General features: G+C 41.0%; 1 protein-coding gene across 1 annotated transcript in view; it reads left to right on the top strand.

Annotated features, from left to right (window-relative positions):
• Positions 1-27,954, top strand: part of LOC126383157 (contactin-associated protein-like 4) — a 143,602-nt gene that overhangs the window by 27,511 nt on the left and 88,137 nt on the right. Inside the window, exons 2-3 of the mRNA XM_050033604.1 lie at positions 10,274-10,384; positions 26,609-26,802. Of these exons, the coding sequence (XP_049889561.1) occupies positions 10,274-10,384; positions 26,609-26,802 (305 nt within the window). The remainder of the gene's footprint in view (positions 1-10,273; positions 10,385-26,608; positions 26,803-27,954) is intronic.

Here is a 27,954-nt window from a genome sequence, read left to right as displayed (position 1 = left end):
TATAGAAAATGTTTTAGATCTTTGAGTTCAGCTCATGAAAAATGGGAGCAAAAACAAAAGTGTTGCGTTTATATTTTTGTTCAGTGTACAAAAGAAGGAGTAAGCCTCCTGCAGCTCTTAGAAAAGACAGACTTTATCTTTCAGCTAACTGTTAGCGTACTGATAAGCTCAGTGAGAAAGAGTCCTAAGAGTCATAGCAACAGCCTTCACAACCCTACATTGATTGATTGAATGGAAATACAGACAAATCAGTAATGAATTCAGACACACCATGCATTGTTTATGTTTTTATGTTGGGTTTAAGTAGTAATGAGTGTGACGGGAAAAATGTCTATGTAAGCACTGAAAACAAGTGTGATATTATACAAGTATTATTTTAACTGTAAAGAAAACCGGGACCATTACGAAGTGAATGTTGAAAACGGGGACATTTCAGTGTTTTAAGAATATTTATTAGGACATATTTGTCGGGACACCTGGCTTCAAACCAAGACAATCCTAAACAAACAGTGATATCTGGTCACTGTAAACTGTTTCAAACTTAGAGTTAGAAAGCTAGCTAGTTCAAAGAGCTTTTTCTCCCCTTCAGTTAATGAACAAAATGACTAATGATCATGAAATGACAAAATCCCAGATGTGAATAAATAGCACAGTACACAGAGAGTAGGAAAAATAATAGAAAGAAGCTGTCGTGACTGACCAGTGCTAGCATATTACCAGCTAGCATGTCGGCAGTTAGCTTGCCAGTTTCGTCCACGAACCCTACCAGTAGTCTGTTGCTGTGTTTCAAATCACTTCTGTACTTACTCTTAATATTTTGAATGCATAAGTGCGTTCACACTGAGAAGTATGGAAAAATGCAGTGCACTATGAGTACCTGGATAGTGCACTCAAAACGGTCAAAAGGTTGAGTGTGGAACTATGGACACTTCTCGCCCTCAATGGTCGCCATCTTGGCTACGTAGCGGAAGGGGGGTGGGCACTTTTCAAACTGGAAATAGCGTCGGAGGACTGTGTGACCGTGAACGTCGCTGCATTATATAAATACACGTGTTTTTTGCACTAAGCGCCACTATACTGTTGTCGGGTATAAGCCAGCAGTATGTTTATTGGGTTAATTTAGCAGTCTGTAATGATTTGGTACAACAAACGATAATGCCAATGCTAATGCTAGTTTGCTAACTAGCTAACAGCTGCAGTCGTCATTTCCGAGTGCACAACGGCCGTGTTTGGTTTGACACAACACTACCCCGTCGAAATTCGTGCACTACCCCGATGAGTACATAGTGCACACAGTATACTACATGTTAGTGTACTAACGGAAGTAGGCCTATGTGATTTGAGACACACCATATGTCACCAAACAATAGATTTGGAGGATGTGTGGATACATTTTGCTGTGCCACTTTCAGGTATGACCATGCCATTACTCAGAAATTAAGGCATCAGGTCTTATTAAGACATTTGTGAATTTTGCTCATATATTTTACATTCATAATTAATCTGTCAACTTTAAACAATTACTTGATTATTGGATGACTTCGATACTTAGATAAAAAAACAGATTCATTGATTTTGATGATTAATAAATTGTTTCAGTTGTTGCTTTTCTCCGTTTCAGTTCCTGTAAACTTGATTGTCCTTGGTTTTTGGGCTACAGATTGGACAAAGGTTGAAGACATCAGCATGGGCCCTGGGAAATTTTGATAGCTATTTGTTACTATTTTCCAACATTTTATGGACTAAATGATGAACAATTAACTGTAAAAATAATGGGCAGATTAGTCAGTAATGAAAATAATAGTTAGCCGTAGCTCTAAGTTCTTGAGTACCAAGAATATGCTCTGCTACTTTATCTGATGGAAGATGAAATTGGGGTACACAGATAAAAAAGAAATAGGTCATCCTCATTACGGCAATGAAAGCTCTTGCTCTCTGCACAGACTCATGTTGTGATTTAATAATGTCATTTTTGTGTTAGAACTTTGTTAGTGCAGCTTGAGCTCAAAAGTTGAACTCAACTTGTTAAGACAACGTATTGTGCCACATTAAGTGACATGAATGCACAAAACTATATTAACATATATCTTCACTACTCTCAGGCCTGGATCTCTTCAGGTCAAACTGGAGATAGAAGTTGTGCGGATTAGTAAAATGAACATTGACGTTTTCTTCTTGAGGATGATTGTTAGTGCTCTGGAGCAAAAACAAGCATGGCTGGAGTCTCATTATCCTGCTTACTGCTATATGCTCTGAATGACTAAACAAGTCGGCCCGGCTCACACTGAGAGGCACTGAACTCTGGGTTTGTGGGGCTTATAGAGCTCTGAAGTGCAGGACCTTCTGTTCACTGCTGTTTGTTGAGGTGATGGATGGAGCTCATCGGTATTCAGGGTCTCCAGCTCTGTCATGGACTCTGTGGGCACTTTGTTATTCAGCAGAACAGTAAAGAAGTGGACAATGCAGGTGAATGAGCTGTGGTCTCCCTCTCTGTCTCTCCTGTGCCAAGTATTAGTCTGCCTATCATGTCCGTAGTGATTAATTGTGCTAGACAGTGCCAAGGCCTCTGCACTCCAGAGATTTTTTTTTCCTAAATCTTTTGAGACTTTTTACTGCTGTCAGATTCACAGTTTATTCACCCCGAATGATAAAAGTGACACTGTGGTTGGATAGATGAGCTGTGGGAGAAAAGTTTGACACTTTCTCTCCCTCTAAATCCTCCTCAGGTACCAGAAACGATTAAACATTCATTTGATGGGAGGAAATTTTATTGAGATGAAAAGCCATCCCCCATCACTCACATGACAATATAATGGTTTCCAGCACTAGTCGGCGAAGTTCTGCATTACACTTTTTTATTTTTTCATCTGAGAAAGAAGTAGCATCATCTTTTGGCCCGGAGTATTTGATCAGTTAACATTTTCCACCACTGTAGATTTAAGGCAGCAGAATCACATCTTATATGATGGTAAAGACTGAGAAGTCATCTTATCAAGAAACACTTCAATCACCACTTCTCCTTTCTTTTTCCTCCTGTAATAACATCTGAAGTGCTCTTATCTCAAAGCAAAACAGGTCTCATTTTTCAAGGTTTATCCTCCGTAATAGGCCTTCTAGTGTCATAGAAATGTTTTGTCTTTTCTCCTGTAAGTGAACCGCTTACTGCAAGTACTGCTACTTATTCAGAAATGTCAGCTTTTTTCTTCTGTTAACCTGGATGCCTGAAATGTAAATGCCACGAAAAAACTGTTTTTCTTTTTCTTTTCTTTTTTTGAGTTTACTCTCAGATGTTGAGGCCGACAGAAAGAGAAAGGAGGTGCGTTTTTTTCAAGCAGTTTGTTCCGAGCATGAAGGTGCAGTGGTTTAATATTCAGGAAAGCTCTCTGTCCAATACAGCCAGGGTCAGTGTCGAGGTTCAGTGGCTGCAGAGTCCAGCAGGTATTCAACATTTAGCTCCATTTTCCTCGGAGCTGTCTGTGTTTGTGCTCCACTGGTCACAATGTCAGGGACGTCAGTGCTTAAATGCCAAAGCTCAGCTGAGGAAAACCGGACGGATGTTTTTTAAACTCTTCTGCTCTCTCTCTCTCTCTCTCTCTCTCTCTCTCTGTTGAGTGTTACCTGAGTGAGGCTGTGCTCTCACCACACATTATCTCCTCAGGGATTACAGCGCTCGGCATTGGAGAGCCGTCCCTCTCATTTCACCTCTTCAGACTACTGTAATTCACCTGCTTTTCACGCTGAGGGCTCCCGCACCACCCACAGTAACAAGTGTCTGCCAGGTCAAAGCCTGCAGGGATAAAGACTTTCAGGAGAAGCTTCAGTGGACCAAAGAGCTGGAGGCCTTCTGATCACAGCTGGGTAGCTACACCGCATTTAAAACAGTGGCATCAAATATGTATGAAGCTCAAAACCACTCTATTACTAATGATAGAACTATTAAAGACCAACTATAAAGAGGAACTGTGAAGCTCAGTCTGTGTAATATGACTGTGCATCAGGATTACTAATGATAACTGCTGGAACAAACTGTCCTGACTCAGTTAATACCAGATCATTTCATTATCAAAGAGAAACTTCTCAGAGCCACAAAGTCACTAAAGCCGAGCTGGAGGCATTCTGATGTTTTCAAGCAGCGCGAGTGAATATTCATAGACTCTAAAACCATCCATATGCATACATGAACCCTTTAAAGGCTCTAAGTATAGCATATTAACATCAATAAAACAATACCAATGACACTGGTACATAATAAAATTAATAGGGTTGGGAATTTCATTTGACAATATTGATTTATGATGATTTAAAATCAAGATACAGGGGGATAATTTGAATTCTAATTGTGTAATGACTAACTACTCTGTAAAAATAACAAACTATAGCAATTAAAGAGAGAATGTGGAAAAATAGGCAAAAAGACAGCCTTTTCTTAAAGGAGAAGTCTGGTATTTTGCACTTTGTGTTATGATTTGGTTTTGTGTTTGGACCCCAAAATGCAGAGACGGAAGCGGAAAAACAGTTCAAAGTGTTTATTGAAAAACACAAAGTTCAAAAATCAGAAAAAGGGCCAAATGGAGGCAGTGGAGGGCTGGCTGGCGTTGCTGGAACGGACTCAGCATGCGGAGACACTGAAGCACAGGAAGCTGCAATCAGGTACGGCAGGAGGCACACCGGCAGCTGCACAAAAAACAAAGAACGCTTAAGAGTAACGAAGAAACACGAAATTCACTTTTTCACAAAAGGCTGAGCCACTACGTTACCGACTGAGACGGGATAATCTGGCACAGGAGTGGCGTCTTGACCAGGCTTTTATTGCAGGAGCGATTACTGAATGAACACCAGGTGTGCCTCATTATGAAGAGCCGGCCAGCCACACCCTCAGCTGCACACACACTGCCAGGGAGAGAAAAGGGAGGGGGAAAGAGAAAAGAAAAAACACAGAACATCCCAAAAACAAAACAAACGTTATCATGACACTTTGAGCCTCATTTCTGGGTTGTTTATGATGAAATAGAGTGGTTAATACCAAAATTGTGACGATTGCTACTTTTCAGAGAATTTGGCTTTCCCCTGCCTGGCTTAACATTGCTGCCTATGGCCATGTATGAATATGTCCCTAAAACCACCCTAAATGTTCGTTTTCAAAACCATGAAACTCACCGAGTGGTCAGTGGTGTTATCGTTGATGTTCTGACATAACAATCGTAGCAAACTGTGGTTTCCCTGATGATTTATTTGACATTTTCTATAATCCATTGGTTTTCTATAGAAGCCTCATTGTCCGTTGGTAATAATCCGCCACCGGAAACGGAAAGGGGTTGTTTACGACAAGGTTGTAGTCATTGTAGTCTTTTAGCAAAGTGCCGGCTCGACAGGTCTGTGTGCGCTCCTGGAGGAAGAACGAGAACGAACGAAAAAGTTTTGTAATAAGTTTAAACAACTGCACAATGGATTACTCGCTTGTAAACAACCTTCGCAGTACGATGCCTTTGAACACAACACCAGCCTTTTTCTTCTGCTTCTTCTCTGTGTCCCATTACGTTGCAATGTTTTCCTGCCAGCTGACGACACCCACATAAAGGAGCATTATCGCCATCAAGTGGGCTGGAGTGTATAACGCCTTAAGTGCAACACACACTGCCGCCGGCACGGCGCTGTGGCCGTCAAATGCCGCCTCTCAACACACATTGGCAGCGGCGCACAGCGACACCGTCGACACTTTAGGGTCAAACGAACGATCAAGCGGAAGTTTACACGTGGGTGTGAGGCAGCTGAAAAAATAGCTCCACAATCGAGATGAACAGCGAAAACACGGATGGAAACCACAGTTTGCTACGATTTTTATGTCAGAACATCAACGAACACCACTGACCACTCACCACTGCCATAGGCAGCAGTGTTTAGCCAGGCAGGGGAAAGCCAAATTCTCCGAAAAGTAGCAATTGTCACAATTTTGGTCTTAACCACTCTATTTCATCATAAGCAACCCAGAAATGGGGCTCAAAGTGCAAAAACGGGACTTCTCCTTTGACAATGCTGAGTATGATGTGAGGTCAAATGGCTTCAGGTGTTGTTGGGCTCTCTTCCAATATGCAGGCAGATCGTTAATTATTTGCTAATAGGGCTTGTTTGCAAAGTAGTCTTTTTTCCAAATAAAGCCAGTGATTGCCATGAAAAGTGACTGCAAAAACCATTGTTTCACAACAAATAATGTGATATCCAAAGAAGAGTTACAGGTTCAGTCTTGGCCCCATAATGATCTGCCAACGTTCACGTCCTGTAACAGCTTTTGACGCAAGCAAAGAATAAAGTCTTTGGACGTTATTATCTCAGCCAGGCATTAGCCTGGCGAGGATCATGCATTTGGTTGTGTGTATCTGTCTATCTGCTGCTAATCTTACAAACTATTGGACCAATCAGACTCATATTTTCTGTACACATGTATGACTGTATGCTGAAGGACCTTTCATGGTTGTGGTGATTTACAGTTGTTGGAAAACCTATTTAACATAATTGACTGCTGACTCCTCACTTCTCCTAACAAGCTGATGGGGGCCACAAGTTTCAGAAATGGGCTCGGCTATAAACAAAAAGCCTTACCGTCTGTCGCAGGCCATGTTTTGGCCTTGGTCATGGCACCAGAACGAACATCCATGGAAAAGTTTGGTGTCATTTTGAATGAAGCATCTGCAGATTAATTCCATACTCAATATATTATGATCCACAAAAGTCATGCAAGATATGACATGAATGACTCCCATTTTTATCATCTTACTACTATCGAGGTACTGGACGCCAAGATGGCGCCTATTCATTCCAATGGATTTACAAACCTGGCGTATACACAAAAAAATTCAGATCTAGGGATTACTTCCAAGGTGGTATGCAACCCACTGAATATACTTAGTAGTGTTTCTCTTGCTAACCCCGCCTGCAAGTTCCCGCTCGGCTCATAGTCTTTACATTGTGATGACATCACAGATTTTTGAATTGCTTTTCTCAGCTTGAGGAATGTTTTACAAATAAAAAGCCACTGTGGCTCAAAAATTCAGAATAAAGGGATTCATAATTGACTTTGTTTGAAGTTTGAGGTGTCCTGTCAAGAGTTTTACAGACGTCTCTTTTACAATGGTTGTCTATGGGAAAAATGCTTTATGGGCCACGGCTGATATTTTTGCTGCAGTACCGTGAGCTGCCATTTGGAGAAATTGGCTGCAAGGCTGAGTGGCTTTCCTGCAGGCCTAGAGTGATCACCTGGCAGAGGTCTGCACTCTACTGTGTGCACTTTTCTACAAATATGGAGATGATAATATGAAGTTGTGTTTACATGACTGCCCCCAAGTGGCCAAAAATGTGTCATTGCAGCTTTAACTCACATATCGTCTTTAGGCCAACCAAAACTTCAAGATCTTCAAGGCATTATGGGAGGTGTAGTCCCCCCCCCCCCCCCCCCAGAAATACTTGCATTAGCAATTCCACTGGTGTGAGAAAGGCAGCTCTACCAGTGTCTCATTTGTTAACTGTAGTATCACAATTCATCTTCCAAACAACCTGTGAGGGCCTTTTTACTTAATACCAAAGATTTATCTGTTCGCGATAAATAAGCACTGTTGTAGAATCTGTCTTTTTAAATGGAGTGTTATTCCCTTTTAAAAAGTGAAATCATCAGGCTGTGGTGGATATCGAGAGGCAGATGAAGACCTTGTGCTGTTGAGATGAAGTACACTAATGTTGACAGAGTAATCGAAGCTCAAGCCTTGTTGTTAGAGTTGTGGGCCGGGATCGGACCGCAGCATGAATCATAGTAATTGGCTCTTATCTCAGCGGTGGAGAACAACATCCATTAACAGAGAGGCTTTGGATGGAGGCAGTGTTAGTTTGGTGTTAGCTTACAGTTTGGAGCTTGAGAGGAAAAGTGTGAATATTTAGCGAGCTGATGTTCAGGAATTTGGGTGTATGTGTGACATAAAATTGCAGTACAGGCTGCATTTCTTCTGTGGGTCTGTTTACTATTGAGTGAAATGTATCTCCAAATGATAAATGATATAGTTATGTTAATACAGCTGCAGTGCCTTTTACAACAAATTCTTGCCTATTTTTGTCATTTTTAAAGAGATTTAAAGGACTGTACAAATAATTATTGGGATGGGGTTAATTACTTTCATTGGACCACTGACTTAGGTAAAATTTCAACGCCCTCCTTACCATCATTCAAAGTAACATATTGAAGTGTTACAATTCAGTAATAATATAATAATATTGCATTTTCAGTTTTTGGCATACCTATGTGTAATATCCATTAAGTACAGTTTGCTTATGGGGTTTCATTGCAATAGAGAAGCCAGTTAAAAGGATAATTACTGCACATTATGTTTAATAAATGGAGTTTTTAATTGCAGCCAGTCATCCATAAACCATTATAGTGTGAAACATGTGAAGGTTTCTACTGACAACACTGATTCGTCTCAATCAGGATCCAGCCTGTAATGAGCCAGTCAGGACGCCATTTATCTTCACAACATGACATGATTACATCATTTATTCCTCCACATTATTACACAGTTCATTCATCTAATATGGTGCCGTTACAGCTAAAAGACCTGTTTTCACCTGGGGAATATTAAACTTGCTTCTCAATGATTAGACTCTACTCTGCTACTCGTGCCAATATTCAAAGGCTCAATGGGAATGATGATGAAGCTGTGAAAGCATTAGATTTCAATTTATGGGCATTTGTGTATTTGTGTATTGCATTCTTTTATGAAATTACTTTAAATGATACAGTGGATAAATGCTGAAATGCATGATGGTCAAGTTGAATGCCACACTGTATTTTTTGAGTGCAGATCATTTTCACCTCTCAGCATCAGTGAGCTCCCGTCCTGCTGTTAATAATTCAACAGTTTTTCACACAGGCTAAAAGATGGAGAATAATTACCTCCAGCTGCGTCTGATATTGTGACATCCTCAGCGTAGTTTTATCGACCTCTGCTCTCTGCTGAGTTTTTCACTCTGCAGAGGAGTTCGGATGCTTCTCACCATCTACTCTTATGATTTTGAGCCAAAGTACTGTTTAAACTCATGCTAAGAGAAGAGACGTTTCTGCTTCAACCTGCTGTTGTGAAGTGCTGAGAGTCTGGAGCGTAATGTCAAAGTCTTGTTTTCACCTTGCTGACACTAAACCTGCAGCTCAATGATAAAACTCCACTTCTCCTCAGCTGCACAGTGATGTCTGTTGAGGCTAAAAAATGCGATGCTCCTACCCTGTTACTCCTGGTATTTGACTTTTCTGAACCTTTAAGTACTGAATCACTCAGGTGTGTTTTGATATTTTCTGTTAAACCATCTGTACTATTCTCAGCCTCTGGAAAGATGAGTGGATGTTTGGTAAAAATGTCTTATTCCCCAAAATACAACTTAACTCTTTAGGAGCTACCAGATTTTTTCTTTTATGTTACAGAGAATTATGTAATTTGTCAGCTGTAGTAGAGACGTCTAATTTTAGTCACATTTTTAATACAATACACAACATCTGGGGGATCCTATTATGTATGCTGTTGATTGCTTTGGACAAAAACAGATAACCGAGCAATTTAATAATCACGTTATAGAAATTTGCATGTGATTTACATTCGCATCAACATCTGTCGCAGTCTCAACAAGATCATCTGCAAAACAGCATTGTATTCCTTTTGCAGCAACACAATAAAGAGCCAGTGATGAAGAGGGCAAAGGTCAGAGCCAGGCTCTAAACAAAAACGGTGCTTAACACTTACCAAATGAGGCTTGTAATCATAGGTAAACCTGTTTTGATGCTATGGTACCCATCTTTCAAAAGTGCCATGCAGCGCCTTTGTCAAGTAGTGCCATATAGAGCCATTAGAGCTGCCATATAGCACTTTATTGTTTTAAAATGATTGAGCCTGGGGGCATTGAATGATGCCAAATAATACTATGGAACAGGGGTGGATTCACGCACATAAGTAAAAAAGTATGTTATTTTAATGAAGTACTTTTCATGTTCCTATTTTTAAACTTCTGCTCTTTACTCAAGTATATTTCTGAGCCAGTAATCTACTTTTTACCACACTACATTTGCAATTTATACCTCATGTACAACAAGTTTGCTTTAAATGTGACAATCGAGTGTGAGGGGGAGCGCACGCGAGGAGCACCTCTACTGCAAACCAGGTGGCCTGCCCGGTTGTGTTTAGGCAGTGGATATGTGTAAAGCCCTAAACTTGTCTGCTTTTTTCTGCTTTCTGTTGGTTGACAGAGGTGTGTGACAGCGCGCTGGTGTCCAATCTGCCACCATCGTCCTTCAGAAGCTCCTCACAGCTGTCCAGCAGTCACGCGCCGGGCTTCGCCAAACTCAACAGGAGAGACGGTGAGGAAGAGTTTCTGCTGCTGAGAGTGACTGAATGAATTATAGGATGGATGACGTGAGATGAGTGGGAACTAACCATTGGATTAAACAGCAGGATTTGGCTGAATATTGTGACAATATTGTTTACCTTGTGTGACAATATTCTAGATTCTGTTGCAAATATGGCTGAAGTGCAGCTGGTTTATTGGTTCAGACAGTTACTAATATCAGCTTGTGCCATTTGCAATATGCCTGCATGGCACTTTCCATATAATAATACACTTTTCAGACAAATGCTTCATTGACACATTTCATTTTGCTGATTTTAACATATGCTGTGTTGAAAAGTTTTACTTTTTGCTGCTGAAACATGTCTGTTTTATTTGGTAAGTTTTGGGCATTTTTGTCTCTATTCAAAATTTGACAGTGTGAGACAAATGTGGGGAAGAGAGGGAAAGGGTTGGGACATGCAACAAAGTTAAAAGACCTACAAGGAGTTTTTAACTGGTTATGAAACAGTCTTAATTTGATACTGATGTTACTTAATGACCTACATGTGCAAACCAGACCATCAGCAAAAAGATCTATATACAGTAGTATATAACTTTAATTATGAGCCTGAGCCTGGTTTAAACCTGACATTTTTTTAAGGATACGAACGTGGACATTGAAGGCTGACTCTCATCTTTCTTTCCATGGCAACATTGAAGGCTGACTCTCATCTTTCTTTCCATGGCAAGCCTTCATCATGTGCCTCTTAAGTGTCGAGGTCCCCGTCTTTTTGCTGTCATATAGCTACCAGCATCGTGCTGCACTTTGTACACTTAACGAAGCCGACACACACGTTGTCACTGTTGACAACTCACATGTGCACAGCCAGTGGCGCCGTCAAGGGGCCCTCTCAAGGTGTGATAAGTAGTTGGTTCCATAGCCTAGGTCTATTATGAGGAGCCCGACCCGTCCGAGCCCGAGGATAGTGGCGGAAAATTATGGCCCAACCCAGCCCACGGGTCGGATCAGGTCCGGGTCGGGTTCAGGCTCGGGCAGAGAATCTAAACTCTAACCAGGACACCCTGAACCTTGTCACTTTTTAAAATGAAATCTCAGTCTTCCTTTCTAGCCTTTTTTAATGTATAGACAGCATATTTAAAAGATTTATGTCTTCTCATTTGTGCATGAAACAGCCAGCCTGCCTGGGAGTGGCAGGGACTTCTTGCTACTGCTTTAGAGAATTATGCATGCAACTAAATGGATTAAGGGTGATCTAAACTACCTCTTGGATCGTTTTGTCTGTATGTGATGCTTTTTTAAATTTGAGTACGGTACTCCTGTGTGACTGAGGAGCACTGGAGCTCAGTGCAAGAAAGATTTTGTTTAAGCTCAGGACACAAAGAGCAAAATCTAACAAACAGGAAAGTTTTTACTGGATTCACAAAGACTGCTCACCAGTGACTAGTTTAGAGGGAGGCAGAGGTTTGGAATAATTTCTAAGAGGCATGACAAAATAAAAGAGACAACAAGCTCCAGCTGCTTTGTCCCATCTTTGTTCCCTATAGAGGCTGTATGTATAGAAGTTTTATGCCAGAAGGATAAATGTGAATGGTGTTTGTCCAGTACAAAATAACCCAGCAGGGAGTTCAGTGCTGGATGCTGATGTGAGGCTTTGACGTAGTGAAGATCATGGTTTGTTGTTAGTTTCTGGAGGGAGCGGGCTTCACTGCTTTATCCCGACATCAAAGCCCAGAATCAGCTGGGAGTGTGGGATGGGCGTAATCTGAATCTGAATGATTTTCACCACCTGGGAAACGGAAGAAAGCAGAGACTGCTGTACACTGCTCAGTCCTCAGTTTGTTTGATGGTCAGGACTGCAAACAGTGTTTTTACTGCTAAATGCTGATCGTCTGATCTCTTTGTTTGCTGATCTGCATGTGAACAACCAGGCTCTGAAAAGCTGCTCAACATATTTAATGTATTTAATGTCATTTCTTTATATCTAACATGTCAAAAACATTACTTCCATTGAAGTTCTTTTTGAAGATGGAGTGGCATTACTGACTTTTGACTGATTCGTGAATCAAGTGAGCAGGAGGCAAAGAGCAATCGAGCACAATTGGGGTATTTTTGTGGTTGGAGGTATATGGTGCATGCAAAGTGGGATTAGGATTGGGGGTAATTGTTGGCAACAGTCATAGTCCACGTATGATATAATGTATTCTCATGTGGTTGGCATGATATCCCATGAAAAAGCGCACCACAAATGATGTTACGTACTTAGTGTAAAGTTACAAAAGTAATGTAAAGTTATGGAGGTTAGGTTTAGGCAAGTTAAGTTACTGAGGCTAGGTTTAGGAAAAGAAACATGGTGAGGACGTACCTTAAAATAACTCAAAGTTCACTCAAAGTTCACACGGATCTGAACTCGTGGCTCCAGAGGAAAGTCCTTGGTGAAAGACTTGATTTTTGTGACCCATCCACCACTCCAACATGCCTCCTTACAAGTGCTTGGGACTGTTTCCTTGTTTACTGGCATTGGTCACGTTATTGCAGCCTTTCAAAATATGTAGGATATGTACGAATTTGGGTGCACTGCTTTTTGAAGAACAACATACGAAAAATGTGCGAGAAAAGCCTGCCTTGGTGTGGCCTTTGTGTGAGTTACCTGAATGAACTGTATTCCACTGACTTTATTTTTGTCGTCTGTACATCTTTTGTGCAGATTAGGGTACATTAATGAATTACTCGTGTTTGCTTTTCGCTCCCGGAGCTTTTCTTGCACTTTGCAGTGGCATGCAGGAAACTCTCACACTAAACTAACCTTAAACATGTGCTCATAATTTTGTTAAAAAAATATAAACAAACTTTCTCCTACTGCTTTTCTACTGCCGTTTATGGCATGTGGTGTTTGACTGCAGGCGGGGCTCAGGCCCTGCTCATAAACACACGGGGGCCCAGCCGAGTGGAGGAGAGAAAGAGAGTAGGAGAGTTGGAGAAGGCAGGACTCCGTGTATGTTTGCAAGTAAAAACATCTGTGTGACAGCTGACATTAAAACAAAGGGATTGCATCCTCTATTTAACTCAATATAGCCAATCCTGATCACTTAAAAAAGGCTTTCATCACCCCTAAATTACTTAACTTAGTATCGACATAACTCATTTTCTAAAGACAGCGAAATAAGTGAAATAACTAACTTATGATTTGAAGCTTTAAAAAAATGACTGGAAACACAACCATTCTCGGCCTCCATACCTCTACCATCATCTTTCAGCATATTGTTTTGATTCCACAACTGGCAAATTTACTGTTTTGATTAACTCTCACTGCTCCCAGCCTCATTCCCAGCTGCAGCAGCTTTCCTTAGTGAAAAAGCTCAGATAAAATCAATGTATGCCACCTGCCCAGCACCAAACAGCAGACTAAAAAAGTTAGAGGCTACAGCTGGGGAACATAGTATTTCCCCAGGAGCTGGTGGAGACCAAAACAGAGCTAATGTGACTTGATAGAAATACTAATGTTGCTCTGTGTCCACTGGATGTGTAAATAATCAACTGTTTTGGAATGTGTTCACTACGCTGCTTTATACTGTATATAGTGAGCCTCCAGTCATGTCATTACTAAACGGCATAGCATATTTTTCAAACCTGCAATAGTTTGCAGATTGGATGTACATGCCTCAGACTGCCTGTGCAAAGATTCACCAGACTTCCTCTCATTAATAATAATCATGTCAACATGAGAAAATGTAGGGATTAGGAGTGGGAGTGTAATGGATGACTGAGCTACTGCTGATGGCATCATAACACAGGTTCACCCATCACTTCACCACTGCATTTTTCAAATAGTTGTTGGTCGATTAGGAGAGCTGTTTGTGGCACATTTCTTCCCCAGCTGTATTATCGGTGCAAAGCCCACACGGTTCCAGCTGTTTGCTGAGGAAATCGATGAATAAATGAACATCTCCGTCTCATTTCCATCTCCTGCTGCTGCCGCTAACACTCTGCCTCCTCCAGTCGCTCTCTGAGGAGCAGCTTTGCTTTCAGTTCATTTACTCGCTAAATGAACAGATTATCAGAGCCCTGCACTACCACATACAAGATAAAGGTATTCTAAACATAGGCTTTAGCATCCTGGATTTTCTGTCAACAGTGGACTGTAATTAAAAATCAATCATTTACTTCACTCATGAGGTTTGTGTATAACCACGTGATGAGTCTCTTGGTGGCTGATTGAGGTTTTTTTTTTTTTACTGTCTCTGTTTTCTGTTTTCTCCTTTGACATGTTAGCAAGCTGATGCATAATACCATGTGCTGATAAAGACTCAGCCTTTGGATTATATTTTAGTAAACTTTCATTATCTGCAGCACCAAAGTGTATTTCACAGGTGTGATATGAATCAGCAGTATTAGTGCAGCTGGTGTTAATGGAATAAAAAGGTGTCACTGATTAACACAAATGATAGTATTGTGTTATTTCACCATACATTATATTAACGTCAGAGTTAATTTTGTGTTAAAGGGTATAGTGGCTGCTGACAGTAATGTGTCAGTCAAATGTTCACATTGTCAGTGTAATGTTCATAACACGCTCACACAGGGAACACCCTACCAACAGTGATGGTGTATTTAGGAGCCCTGGTACTTACCTTATATTTCATCAGCGACTGCAGTGTTCAAGTGCTAAGTCGGAAGGCAACTGGACTATCTTGATCTTGATTGCCTTTTGAATTGTAAATATTTCAAGAAAATAAGACGTAAGTGACTCAAAAAGAGACAAAATGTCTTTTTGCAGTTGGAAAAAATCACTTGGAAGCTACTTATTTTATTAACTTTCCACTCTAATACTAATGGCACAAGGTCAAGAGCCCAGAAATATACACATGGAGTCCAACACCCCCACCCTGCATTCACCTCTACCCTTTTGATAGATAATAACTCACTCCTACACAAAGGCCATGTAATTCTGGCTTCACTGAGCACAAATCCTGTATTAAACTTATTGTAATTTATGTTGACTGAGAAAACACTAGGAATCTGCACTTCCTCTTGGCTCTGTTTTCAGCTTTAAAACATCTAGTCTGTTATGGGAGACTTTGGCCAATCAAAGGTCACTTCAATGAGAGGGCGTTCCGATTGGCTGCTCTACAGATGCAGATGTGCATGCACGTCCCTTTGGTGAAAGCTTGATTTAAATGCAGAGAAAGTTGCTATTCCAGCATTAGCAAATACTGCCTATGCTACAAAGCAACCCAAAAAAGGAAGACGAGCTTTTGAAAAGAGAGTCTGACAATAAATGAAATGAAAACATTTTAGTATCTGCAAAGTATCTAGAGATGGAGAGAAAATGTTGCTAATTAGCCTAGTGCTAACCAGAGTCAAAGCCTCATAGCTGCAGCATCAACAAACACCGACTTTCACCTGAAAGAGTGGTGTTCACGTCCCATAAGATTCTAAAGCCAAACCCTGTTCTTTTTTCCTAACCCTAACCACATGTTTTTGTTCCCTAAATGTAACCACATGCGTTTGTTGTTTAAGTAAAAAAAATAAATTGTAATTTTGCTGTGTTGAATCGCCATAGTGCATTGAAAGAGACTGTATGTAAACGTTACATTTCCTGTGAAAACAGAAGTGTATCTTGAAAGAAGACAATGCATGTAACAGGCAGAACTTGCCACAGTGTCCCAGAACATCACCCAGGGTACTCAGGGTACCTTTCACGTTGTATCTGGATGTGCGCAGTCCATGACGAAACATTAATATGTGACAAGGTCAGAGTGAGAATGTGCTGGGCTGCTTTAGACCACCTCGCCAGCAGCTACGGAGACCAGACAGCCTCGACTCTCCGCTGGTTCAGGTTTGGCCGTTATGCTGATGCTAGTGGCCAAATTCGAGCCACTACAGCCACTAATTAAAGGTCTCCCATGCTGCTGCCAGCTCTCCTCCTAGAGAAGAAGTCCACAGTGGGGAGCAATTAAGGCGAATTGATGGTGGGGTGGCTAACATTAGCTAGCTTATTCTTATCTCATCTTTGACACAGTCTTTGTTGAGACCTACAGTATGGTGTGCTTAACAGATTATGACATGCTGAACAGACAAACGCTTCAGCAGAAAAGTCCACAAATTCTTTCTTTGAGCTTCTTTTTGCCACATTGTTTTATCACACACAGCTCAGCAGTGATAAATGTGTTTGTGTCTGGTGTAAAGCATGCACGCAGATACACACATATTCTTTTTTTTATACACAGCAGTTTCTTTTGAACGGTGGCTCGCTCAATATTTTTTGCACGAACATCAATTTTACATCTGGCCTCAGAATTGTCAGAAGCTCGGGCAGGCAGCTGATTGGAGATGAATGTCTTTTTCACTAAGAACCTGCAGGATGAATGACTCACTATTTCGGGCTCTCGACAGTCTTGTTCTGCATATTTATTTCCTATTTTCACTCTTTATCTTTAATTCCTCCCCCTGCATCTTTTTCTTTCCCTTCTCCAGCTGTCTGTCTTCTTTGCCTTAAATTGTATTTCAAATTGTCTTCTGTTCTTCTGTACAGTGTTCAGCTGTAATCATAAGTTAGTTTCCCCCGCTGTAAGAACTAATTTAGCCCGCTCTGTCTTCCTGCCAAAAGTTAATAGCAGTCTTAGTGTTTTCTCTTCTGTCGCGCAACACCGACAATTATCAGTGATACTGCAATTACGCTGGAATAGACTTTAAAGGAATTATTGTGCTGCAATAATCAAGTTCAACTGAAGTAGATTTAAAAGTGGAATTAAACTTTAGTTGGAACCTATCCTGGTTGTGCGTGTGTGTTTACAGATAGCCAACTAATCAAGTATTGATTAACATGTGTGTGTTCAGTGTCTACTTCACTGTAAAGTTCAGATGTTGCTCTTGAAACTTGAGTGGAAATGTGTTGTACTTTGCCCGCAGGAGACAGTCGATGTCTCCCAGCTTGCTGCTGCTGCATCGGGTCCATTAGGCTCTCTGTCCGTCTGACACGTTATCAGGCTGCTGAAATTACCATCCAAGCTTGGTATTCTCATGCAAATTATGAGTTCTCACTCCAGGCCTGTATAAAACAGTCTATCTGTTACCTGTCTCTCTTCTGTTCCTTTCAGCTACCTGTCTACTTGTTCGCTTTTCTTCCTGTCTTTTACTGAAAGCAGCTCACCTCTTCTTCTGCTTGTCCGGCCTTTTCCATTCCGCCTGACTCTTCATTTTACTCATGTCTCTCTGTACCTGTCAGGTGGAATATCGGTGCATTATTAATGATTCAGCAGCCCTTTCTTTACTTTATCCGCCCATCTGTTCCTTATAGTGAAGCTACTGTCCAGAGTGGACTCGCGTCAAGCTTGGTTTCCTTTCAACAGTGAAGCTGAAGGAGAGCTGTGCTGCCTGACCGACTCTTATCCTCACCTGTTACATACACTACCTGCACTGCTCTAATAACAAGACTGAGACAAATTGAGTTGGTTTCAGGTGTCAGAGCTCTTACAGGCGAAGTGGATTACTGAAATATCAGTGATGAAAAGTTAGGTTATCCAGCAAAGATCCAGATCCAGCAAAGTCTTAAAAGATAGAGGCTTGAGGGCTGGCAGGCAGAATGTCTTGAAAACTCAGTAAGCAGTATGCCTGGTATATATGTACTAGTCCAAGACTTAATGTGGGAACTAAGCACAGGTGTGGTTCCCTGAGGAAATGAGGGGCAGGTGAGTAGGTGACTGGTAAAGGGTGGGAAACTCTCAGGGCATCTGCTGGACAGTTGGGGAATAACAAGAGCCAGAGAGATGCATAATGGATGCAAGGGTTGGAGGGAAGGGAGGAAGCATCTGATGCCTACCAAACACTCAAAGACTTTGAGTAGAATTCCACAATACTTTAGAAAGACTGAAGTCCAGCACCTTCTTACATCTAAGGACAATGAGAGTTTATAGTCACAGACTTGGGATCTTGCAGGGTCACTATTTGCAAGAGTACAACTAGATTCCTTTTGAGATTTATTCCCATCCTGCTCCTAGTGTAAAATATTGTGCCAAACCCCCTTTAAGAAATGGGACATATTATTAATTCCTTATGTGTCTGCAAAAACACATAACTCTAGAAACACAAGGACAAAAGGCTTCATAGTATGTAGACAGTGGTCATGTCAATTTAGCATCAGTATAATTTTATCCATATATTTTCATATCCATCTTTATCTATTCTTTATCTGTTGAATTCCAGAAAGATAAACTGTATTTGCATACAAACTGTACATTTTGGATTTTGTTGCCTTTACTCGCTACCAGCCTCCGTTGGTCAGCTGCACTATTCTTTTTTGGTGCTGGATGGATGTTGGTAGTTGTTATCAAGTTGTCATCATGACAAAAGCATACCCGTGGTGGCTATGTTGCCATTACACAAGTATAGTCAAGTCAAAAGTGCTTCCCTTCCTTATGTACTACATTCAAATTCACGTGAAGTGTACTGAAATGGTTTTTAAATTTGCCTGTGTGGTGATGTCAGATGTATTGAGAGGATGCCCTAAAACTGGAGAAGACGTATACTGGTACCGATCTTCAAAAATAAGAGTTTTGTGCAGAGCTGAAATAACTACAGAGGTAAATTGTTGATCAGCCCTAGCATGAAGTTATAGGAAGGAGTGGTCAGAGCTAGGTTAAGAGGAGAGGTGATTATTTTATGCAGGGAAGGACCACTACAGATGTGATGTTTACTTTGATAATGTTGGTAGAAAAGTATAGAGAAGGTTGAAGATGTTGCATTGTGTTGTATGGACTTAGAAAAAGCATATGACAGGGTGCTGCTAGAGGAGGTATGGTAATGTATGAGAAAGTCAGGAGTAGCAGAGATGTATGTACTGTAAGATGTGTGCAGGATATGTATGAGCGTAGTGTGACAATGGTGAGACGTGCGGTAGGAGTGACAGATGGGTTCAAGGTTGAGGTGGGATTTCATCAAGGATCAGCTCTGTACTTCTTGTTGCCAATGTAATAGACAGGTTGACAGACTAGATCAGGCAGAAGTCTCCATGGACTATGATTTTCGCAGATGACATTGTGATCTATAGTGAGAGTAGGAAGCAGGTTGACGAGAGCCTGGAGATGTGGAGGTATGCACTGGACAGAAAATGTAATGAAAGTAAGTAGAAGAAAAACAGAATAGATATGTGTGAATGAGAGGGAGGACAGCAGAATGGTTGGATGCACAGAGTAGAGGTGGCAAAGGTGGAGGAGTTTAAATACTTGGCGTCAACCAATCAAAGTAACAGGGAGTGTGGAGAAGAGCTGAGGAAGAGAGTGCAGGCAGGGGTGGAGTGGGTGGAGAAGAGTGTCAGGAGTGATTTGTGACAGAATAGTACCAGCAAGAATGAAAGAGAAGATTTACAGTATAGCAGTGAGGCCAGATATGTTGTATGTTTGGAGGTGGTGGCACTGATGAAAAGGCAGGAGGCATAACTGTTGGTGGCAAAGTTGAAGATTCTAAGATTTTCATTTGAGTGATAAGGATTTACATGATCAGAAATGAGTAGATAAAAGGGACAGCCTAGGTTAGACGTTTTGGTGCCAAAGTGAGAGAGGCAAGATTAGGATTGTTTGGAAATTTGCAAATGAGAGATGCTGGATGTATTGGAAGGAGGATGCTGAAGATTGAGCCACCAGGCAAGAAAAGAGAAGTTTAAAGATGTGGTGAGGGAGGATATGTAGGCGATTGATGTGACAGAGGAAGATGCAGAGGACAACAGCAGACGGAAACCGATGATCCACTGTGGCAACCCCTCATGGGAGCAGCCAGAAGAAGCAGAAGAGGAGGATGTGAAGTCAGATGCATTAATATGCATAATGGGCTAGTGTCACATGTCATTATTGTTGTAATTGATGTGGTAAAATTGGATTTGTCTCATGAGCACGGGCTCACTCCGAAGTCATCGAAATCCAGCACTTGGGCAGTGACGTCCCATAAGATTCTAAAGCCAAACCCTGGACCTATCTAGACCTAACCAGCTCCTTTTGTCGCCCAAACCTCACCACGTGTGTTTGTTGTTGAAGAAAAAAAAAGTCAATTTGCGGTGTTGTACCAACGTAGTGCATTTATTTTGAAAGAGACTGTACGTAAACCTTAAATTTCCTGTGAAAACGGAAGTGTATCTTGAAAGAAGAGAACCTGACAAGCTGTCCCAGAACATCAACAACCAACGCACCCAGGGTACCTTGCCATATGTGGACGTGGAAAGTCCATGACCAAATTGTCAATATGTGATGAAGTCGGGTGTGAATATGTTGGTCTCATCCTTTACACAACACTGTATGACTAAATTTTAAGAAGCAGCTAAAATGCTGTTTTATGTCATAAGTCAGAAATGATAAGTAATTGGCTTTACATTGCTACTGGTAGCTGTCTGATTGTTGCCTCATGGGTAAAGCCAAAACACAAGAGTTTGTGGTTCTCATCGGCTGAAAGAGTGGTGATGTCACACTCCTGACCATCATTAACTGTAACCACATTTCTCATTGGCTGGTTAGAGTCTCTTCCTTGACAGACACTGGAGACAGAAATAAACCAGCAAGATCTCTTTGATTTAAAGTGACAGCCGTGACAGAAAGTGTTCAGACCATCAGCCATCACTTCACTCCTGTTTTAATTATATCTGACAGGGTGGACACAGTAAATCTTTGTAACGCCTCTGAGACTCTGAGCCGTTTTCCTCTTCTCTCTTTTATCTTTTCTTCCCCAGTCTAATCTTCACCAGTAAAGGTCAGAGTGTCTGCTCTTTTCTGTTCTCCTGTCACTGGACACGTCTGTTAGTCAAGTGCTTATTAGCTTTGCCATTTAGCTCTTTAAAGATCAGGTTCCACCAGCCTCCAGACCAACACCAATTCTTTTTCACAGCTGAGCTTTTCCTCTCGGCCTGCCACTACACTTTGTTCAGAGCCAAAGTAAAGAGACTGTTTATTTTCCAAACTCACTGCCCACACTCAAGGTGGGTAGAAACTAGTATTACGTCAACACAGAAATAAAGAGTGAAGATAGATTCAACTATCATTAAAATACCAAACTAAATATTGATTTCGAGAACATTTTTCACAGGTGCTTTTGCAACAGAGCTGACCTTTTCCTACCACTAGATTCCAGTACCAAAGATGTAGTGGGTCAGCTATTTTACCCTGAAATGTAAACCTGTCACGCTTGAGTTTTATTCATTTTGCTTGCTTTAGGAAACAGAAGCATAAGACATGTATCTGAATAAGTGGCATTGCAGCTTTAAAGTTTTTGTCTGGTAGGAATCGAATGCTGTGAATCTGTGAAGGTCCAGTTGTTGAACTGAAGGCAAGTAATGATGGAAATTTCATTATTTGCCTAAGTCTGCAAACACACGCACATGGAACCCTATACAGACGTCTTTGCATGGCCCATAAATGTATGACCTCTCGAACTGTACGCACTTAAAGCGTGCCAACTTTGCATGCAAGCTTGACACTCCTCTGTCCTAGGAATGCTGTGAAGTGCCAAAGTGCTGTAAAGGAGGCTTGAGTCAACTGCCAATGTCAGATTCAGGAGGACAAATGCAAATTTTGTCCTGGTTGTGCTACAATGGCACAACTCTTCACTCTCACAAGAGCACTGCAGGTTCATGAAAGTTTTCCAGTTTGTCCAAAACCTTGGAGAATGCAAATGATGATGCCTCTCTGAGTATCTTGTGGCAGGTATTGTGAAAATCTGGGTTTTATTTAGAGGCACCCTGTGCTTGAACTGTTTTCTTTATTCTCAACATTAAAGAAGTATCTCACTGCTGGGAAGATTGTCTTTTCATACAACTGGGCTGTCTATGCAGTGGAAAGACGCAAATACTTTTGACACTGGTGCCACATGACCAGACAAAACGGAGAAAAAGGGCTGTCGTATTTGTTTTGTTCGGAAGGTAGAAAATGTATCACTACCAGAACCACTGGACCAATAAATACAATATAGGAAAATACACAGTATGGTGCCCACTTCCTGTTCACAAATTCTTGTATTACAGCTGAACAGGGCATTAAAATATTTTTCGGAAGAGAAATAGAGGTGAGAAATAGACGATGCAGTGACATCTTGGTTTATATTTGATCAGCACTGCCTAGTTTGGTTTGAGCTTGGTTTGAGTTTGAGAGAGTGAGATAGGGTTGGTTCTCTCTCAGTCCGCTTCTATACAGCATAGATATGTGGAGGTACAATACGTATTTCGAGAAACAATGCTAGAGCCAGTGAAAATCCACCGGATGATGCGAAATGCACCATCCAGCGGATTTGAGTTGAGAAATGAGCAGAGAGATCTGGCTGCTGGTAAAATGGAGTTTGCCATAGCTCATTTAAACATGTTGCTATTTGCTGCTCAAATTGTTATGATACAAAGCTGGTTGAAAACTGGTAGAATATCTCTTTAAGTCAAGCACATTCAGTTCAGTTTCATGGACAGTATCAGGACAGATATCTGTTGATTCTCATTTGGTGGCAGGCCTGACGCCATATGCAGGAATATGTTATTTAGTTGGCTTCCATCAGACTGGGACTTCCATATGGCTGCTTGCTGCTGAACACAAGTGTCAGCCTCTCCAAGTCTGACCCCACTGTACTCTGCTGAAAGATGGCGGGTTGCCCCTTTTAGATTGAGAGTAAGTGGCAGGCCCACATGATGGAGTTGAAATACTAAGAGAGATTAAGAGGGGTAAAACTGAGTGTGTGATTAACAGCCAGATTGGTTTAGTATCACTACTGATGGAGGTATTGCACTTCATGGTGAAGACGAAGCTGAGCTTGAAGGTGAAACTCTAAATTTACGAGTGGTTCTGGGTTCAGTCCATACTCAGTTTCACCAGTTTCAACACCACCTGGTGGTCCTTGCTTGTTGTACCCATATGACATTAGCTGTTTGGCCGACCACACAAACAACACACAAATGTCTTACAGCTGATTCTTTTGTGATGGATTTGTGGAGCTAAAAAGGCTTTCTAATCCCACAGGCATCATATTGCCTTCAGCTCCCGTACCAAAATTGAACAGCTCAGTACCGTCCCCTGGAGGCTTTGGATAAATTCTGTTTGTTGCTTTGTTTCAAAATGTTGCCTTCCTGCTGCTGCAACAAAAAGCAGACAACAGCATTGTAACATGAGGACAAGTGACATTTAAACTGTTTGTTTGTCTGTTTGTTCTTTTAATGCTTTCCAAGAGTTTGATGACTCTTGGCGTCTGTGTGTGTGCAGTGTGCAGGCTCTCCTCGTCTCACTCTTTCGCTGTATTAATGGTTGTTTATGTTTGTGCCGTGCCCTTGTCGTGTGTGTGTGTGTGTGTGTGTGTGTGTGTGTATGCGCTCAGTGGGACACCGGTCAGCAGCCTCCTTCTGCAGAATTGTCCATCTGGCGTTTGAGCTCTGAGGCGTCGCTTTGGCCTGACAAAGCACTTACCAAAACACACACACACACACACACACACACATAGGCTCCATCTTTCTCTTGTAGCAGTTGCCCCTGTCTTTGGAAACACAGACAAATTTAATGACAGTGAGTTTGTATATGGTTAATCAATAACACCACAGCCTTTATTGGGATAAGACACATTGTTACAAGTATAATGTGCAACTCTGCAATACCATACAAGGGAAATGTTGTCAGCTTATTGAAAAAAACTGCACATTTTTAAAAGTGTATCAGCATTTCTTTCCCCAAACTCTTTTTTTTTCAACCTATTGACCCAGAATACAACCGATCAATATGTTACAACACTGCTCTTTATTGTTGATACGTAATACGGGAAAGGATGCAGACCTGCGGGGGTACTGTAAAACTAATCAATGCTTGGCACCACAACCTCCTATTGATGATATTCTATATAGCAAAGGATCCAGACTTGCAAGCAAACTGTACAAGCAATCAATAGATCACGCCACAGCCTTCTAGCAATGCTATATTTGGGAAAGGACACTAATGGCCTGGCATTCTGTGCAACAGATCAATGCATGCCACCGCAACCTCTTATTGACAATGGCTTGTTTTGGAAATGTAATACATAAGAATGTGTGGAGTAAACTTGTTGTCACAAACTCAATCCAGTAAAAACATCTAGGCAGTAAGGTCATAGAAGAAGGAGGCGCAGGACATTTGAGAGCAGTAATCGTTTCATAAACATCAAAAAACACCACATGCTTCTTAGACAATCAATGCGTAGTTTCTGAATCCAAAGAATCTAACTATTGGATGGATTGCCTTGAGACTTGGTAGAGACATTCATGCCTTAAAATGTGTCAATATTTAATCAGGACTTTGTATGTTAAATGAAGCAGCTGCAGATCATTCCAGGACCAGGGACTGTAATAGAATAGACTTGTTTTGGCAGCCCCTGTGCTGGTAAAAGGCACTTTAAACTGTAGCAAGGCTGTACTTGACTCAGAATTATGTCAGTCGAATTGGATCTGGCTGTTCAATACATATATTTGACTATTTGTTTCTTGTTCTCCATACAGAATTTGAGAGTTTAAACAGGGTTCAGCAGGACAGTCAGGGTCACAGTGATGCTCATGTAATATAGTAAACAAGACAAGTTAGCCCTCCAAGCTAATGCAGGCTAACTGTTCTGAAGACAGATCGGACATGAGCAACAACATTTACGATAGGCTATATCAAACAAAAGCCAAAGACTCTATCCTATTAAGTTACTGTGAGCTGTAAACTTACCACTTCTATGCAGAAGACAGAAGACAGATGATGCTCACAGGTAGCTCCAGACCCTGCCCAGTCTGAGTATCAGAGATCAGAGCAGCGTGAAAGCAAGAAGTACTCACTCTAAAAAACTAAATATGGGGACCGAAACATCTCCAGAAATACACTGACTGACAAAAAAATAAAATAAAACAAACACTGCTTAACTTAAAGGAATGTCATTCAACTGAGGGGTCGCCAACTGATGATTTTGCAGCCTGAGATGCTGGCATGTGGCTTAAGGCATTACTGTGCCGGTTTCATTTCAACATGGGTGGGGACATATATTAAGCAGGGGGGTCTTGGTGTCCTGCCCTAGGATATTTTGAGCATCAAACACTTAATTTCCTGCACTCTGGTTAAGTTTTATGGAAATGTCTTTATTTATGTAAAGAAAAACACAATATTTAGGTGGCAGGTGACAATTCAAACCATAGAAATATGCTATATATATGTTCAAAACTGTCTTCACATTCAAAACACATATCTGTGTTCTCTGAGAAGTCAGGAATAAATATGTATTTGAGAAAGAAGTTGTGATACCATGGAAAAAACTACACTCTATACCACCGTGCTGCCTGGACCGTCCCATATTGAAAAAAACATGGAGGGAGGGACATGTCCATACCATCTATATACAAACCTATGCCCTTGGCCTCACAGAGCTGCCAGCATGACTTAGACCCTGTAGTGTGTTGTCTTGCTCCTATTTAAGCCATTTGTGTGCTTTATGTAATAAATACAGCCTTATTAATCAGCAGCTAAAGCAATTGTTAAAAACTTTTCTAAAACTATTTTTCATTTTATTTATATATTTTCTGTGTGAGTAACAAAGAGGGGGCTACAATGCATTTCATTTTGCAATCCTGTATTGTATGATGACAGTTAAGATTACAGGTTAGAAGGCATGTATAATGGTGCACTTTTGTGCTGAGAAACTGAGTGGGAAAAGTATAAAAAAGTGTCAGCCTGGAGGCCTGCTAAACAACATTGCATTGTCTCATTAAACAAAAAAAAAGTCACAGTCTTAAGACAAATGTCAAACCAGCATTAAAGGCTGTGGCAGCTGCAGGTTAGTAAATTGGAAAAATTGCTCAGATTTGGCAGAGGCTTTCATTCTGATGAATGTCTTCTATTGATTTATGAAGACAAATGGACTCGTGAAATTCCAACATGTACTGTGTCTAAAATGGAAATCAGGAAACTGTGTGTGTAATACATGGCAGCAATCTGAGTGCATTACGTTTTTTAAATTCAATTTTCTACATTAAAAAAACTCCTGCACTGTGTTGGAATGAAACCAATCATCTGTTCCAGCACAACAAGCGAAATACACAACACTGTGTTCAGTTATGGCGCTGAGATTGGTTTTAAACTGTTCCACTAAATTGTGCTTTATTTAGGCTGTGTAACAACAACATGTGTTGTGAGGTAAAAGGTCAATTCATCCCTCCCACACATCAGCTGAAAACTCATAGACTGGAATGTAATAAATCAATCTTTTCTTTAATTTTCTCTCCTTCTGCAGGAGCTGGAGGTTGGTCTCCTCTCACTTCAGACAGGTATCAGTGGCTGGAGGTGGACTTGGGTGAGCGGACGAAGATCACCGCTGTCGCTACTCAGGGCCGCTACGGCAGCTCTGATTGGCAGACGTCATACCTGCTGATGTTCAGCGACACGGGACACAACTGGAAACAGTACAGACAGGAGGACAGCATAGGGGTGAGTCCATGGTGTTTATCTGAAATGTATTTGACAAGCACATAAAGAATGTCAAATAAACATATGAAGGAAGGAGACAGTGTGGACACATGGATGCCAATCACTTACACATTTTTTGGACATGTCCAAAAATTCAAATATTTTGGAATATGAAATACCTATTGATGTCACGGTCCTGTATTTGGGTGTAATAAGGGAAGATGTGATCAATAAAAAAGATTGATATTTGTGTAAAAAACTGTTTATTGCCAACAAGGCTACAAAGAACTGGTACAAATCTGAGCCTCCAAGCCTTTAACAATGCATGGACAAAACCAAGGTGAGCTTTGTAATGGAAAAGATGACTTTTTTCTGAGGTCTAGAGGAGCATTATTTCTCACAACATGCGAAAAATGGACTGTCTTTATTTCAGAAGAAGTCAGTGCAACTTCACTGTGAATGTCTGTGGACGATAAGGCAGTTTAATATGTGGACTCGTGAATACTCAACTGGTGTGCCCCGACACAGTGATTTCTAGTATTTTAAATGAAGAGTTGAAAAAACATATGCCAGAAAAATAACTTTTTTGAGTACATACCCTATTCAAGTTTACAGTATTTCCCTGAGACAGTTCTTACATTCTCAACTGCAAAAAATATGTCAAAAAATAGTACATGTGCTAGCATTCAATCTCAGGCTAACAAGGAGAAACAACTCCATCAGAGCTTACTGTAAGTACATTAATAAAGAAAAAGCAGATACACCACACACAGAAGGGCTGAATTGCTTCCTCTTTTAATTTAGTCTTTATTTGAAATGTTACAAACAGTGTGTTTCACTCATGGCTTCATCTGATTTGTTGTATAATACAATGCACAGGCGTTTTTAACAAGGCTGCAGCTGCACTGAATCCAATCAGCAGCAGGGTGATCATGTGCTGAGCAGACTCCATAGATGGTTCTGTACATTAATAAAGAAATCAACCTTTTGTCAACAATTCTGACTTGTATGTCATCTTACTATATAATGACAAAAACTCTGTGTGTCTGTTCCATGTTTTTCTCCTCACTGACGGTCAATCCATGTGAAATTTGGCACAGTGGTAGAGGGTCATGGGAGGATGCGAATGAAGCAATATTACATCAATTGGCCAAAGGGGGCGCTATAGCAACC

Source organism: Epinephelus moara, chromosome 21 (assembly GCF_006386435.1).
Source record: "Epinephelus moara isolate mb chromosome 21, YSFRI_EMoa_1.0, whole genome shotgun sequence".
Taxonomy (NCBI): domain Eukaryota; kingdom Metazoa; phylum Chordata; class Actinopteri; order Perciformes; family Serranidae; genus Epinephelus; species Epinephelus moara.
Note: the sequence above shows the minus strand (reverse complement) of the source record. Positions and strands in the feature narration are given on the sequence as shown.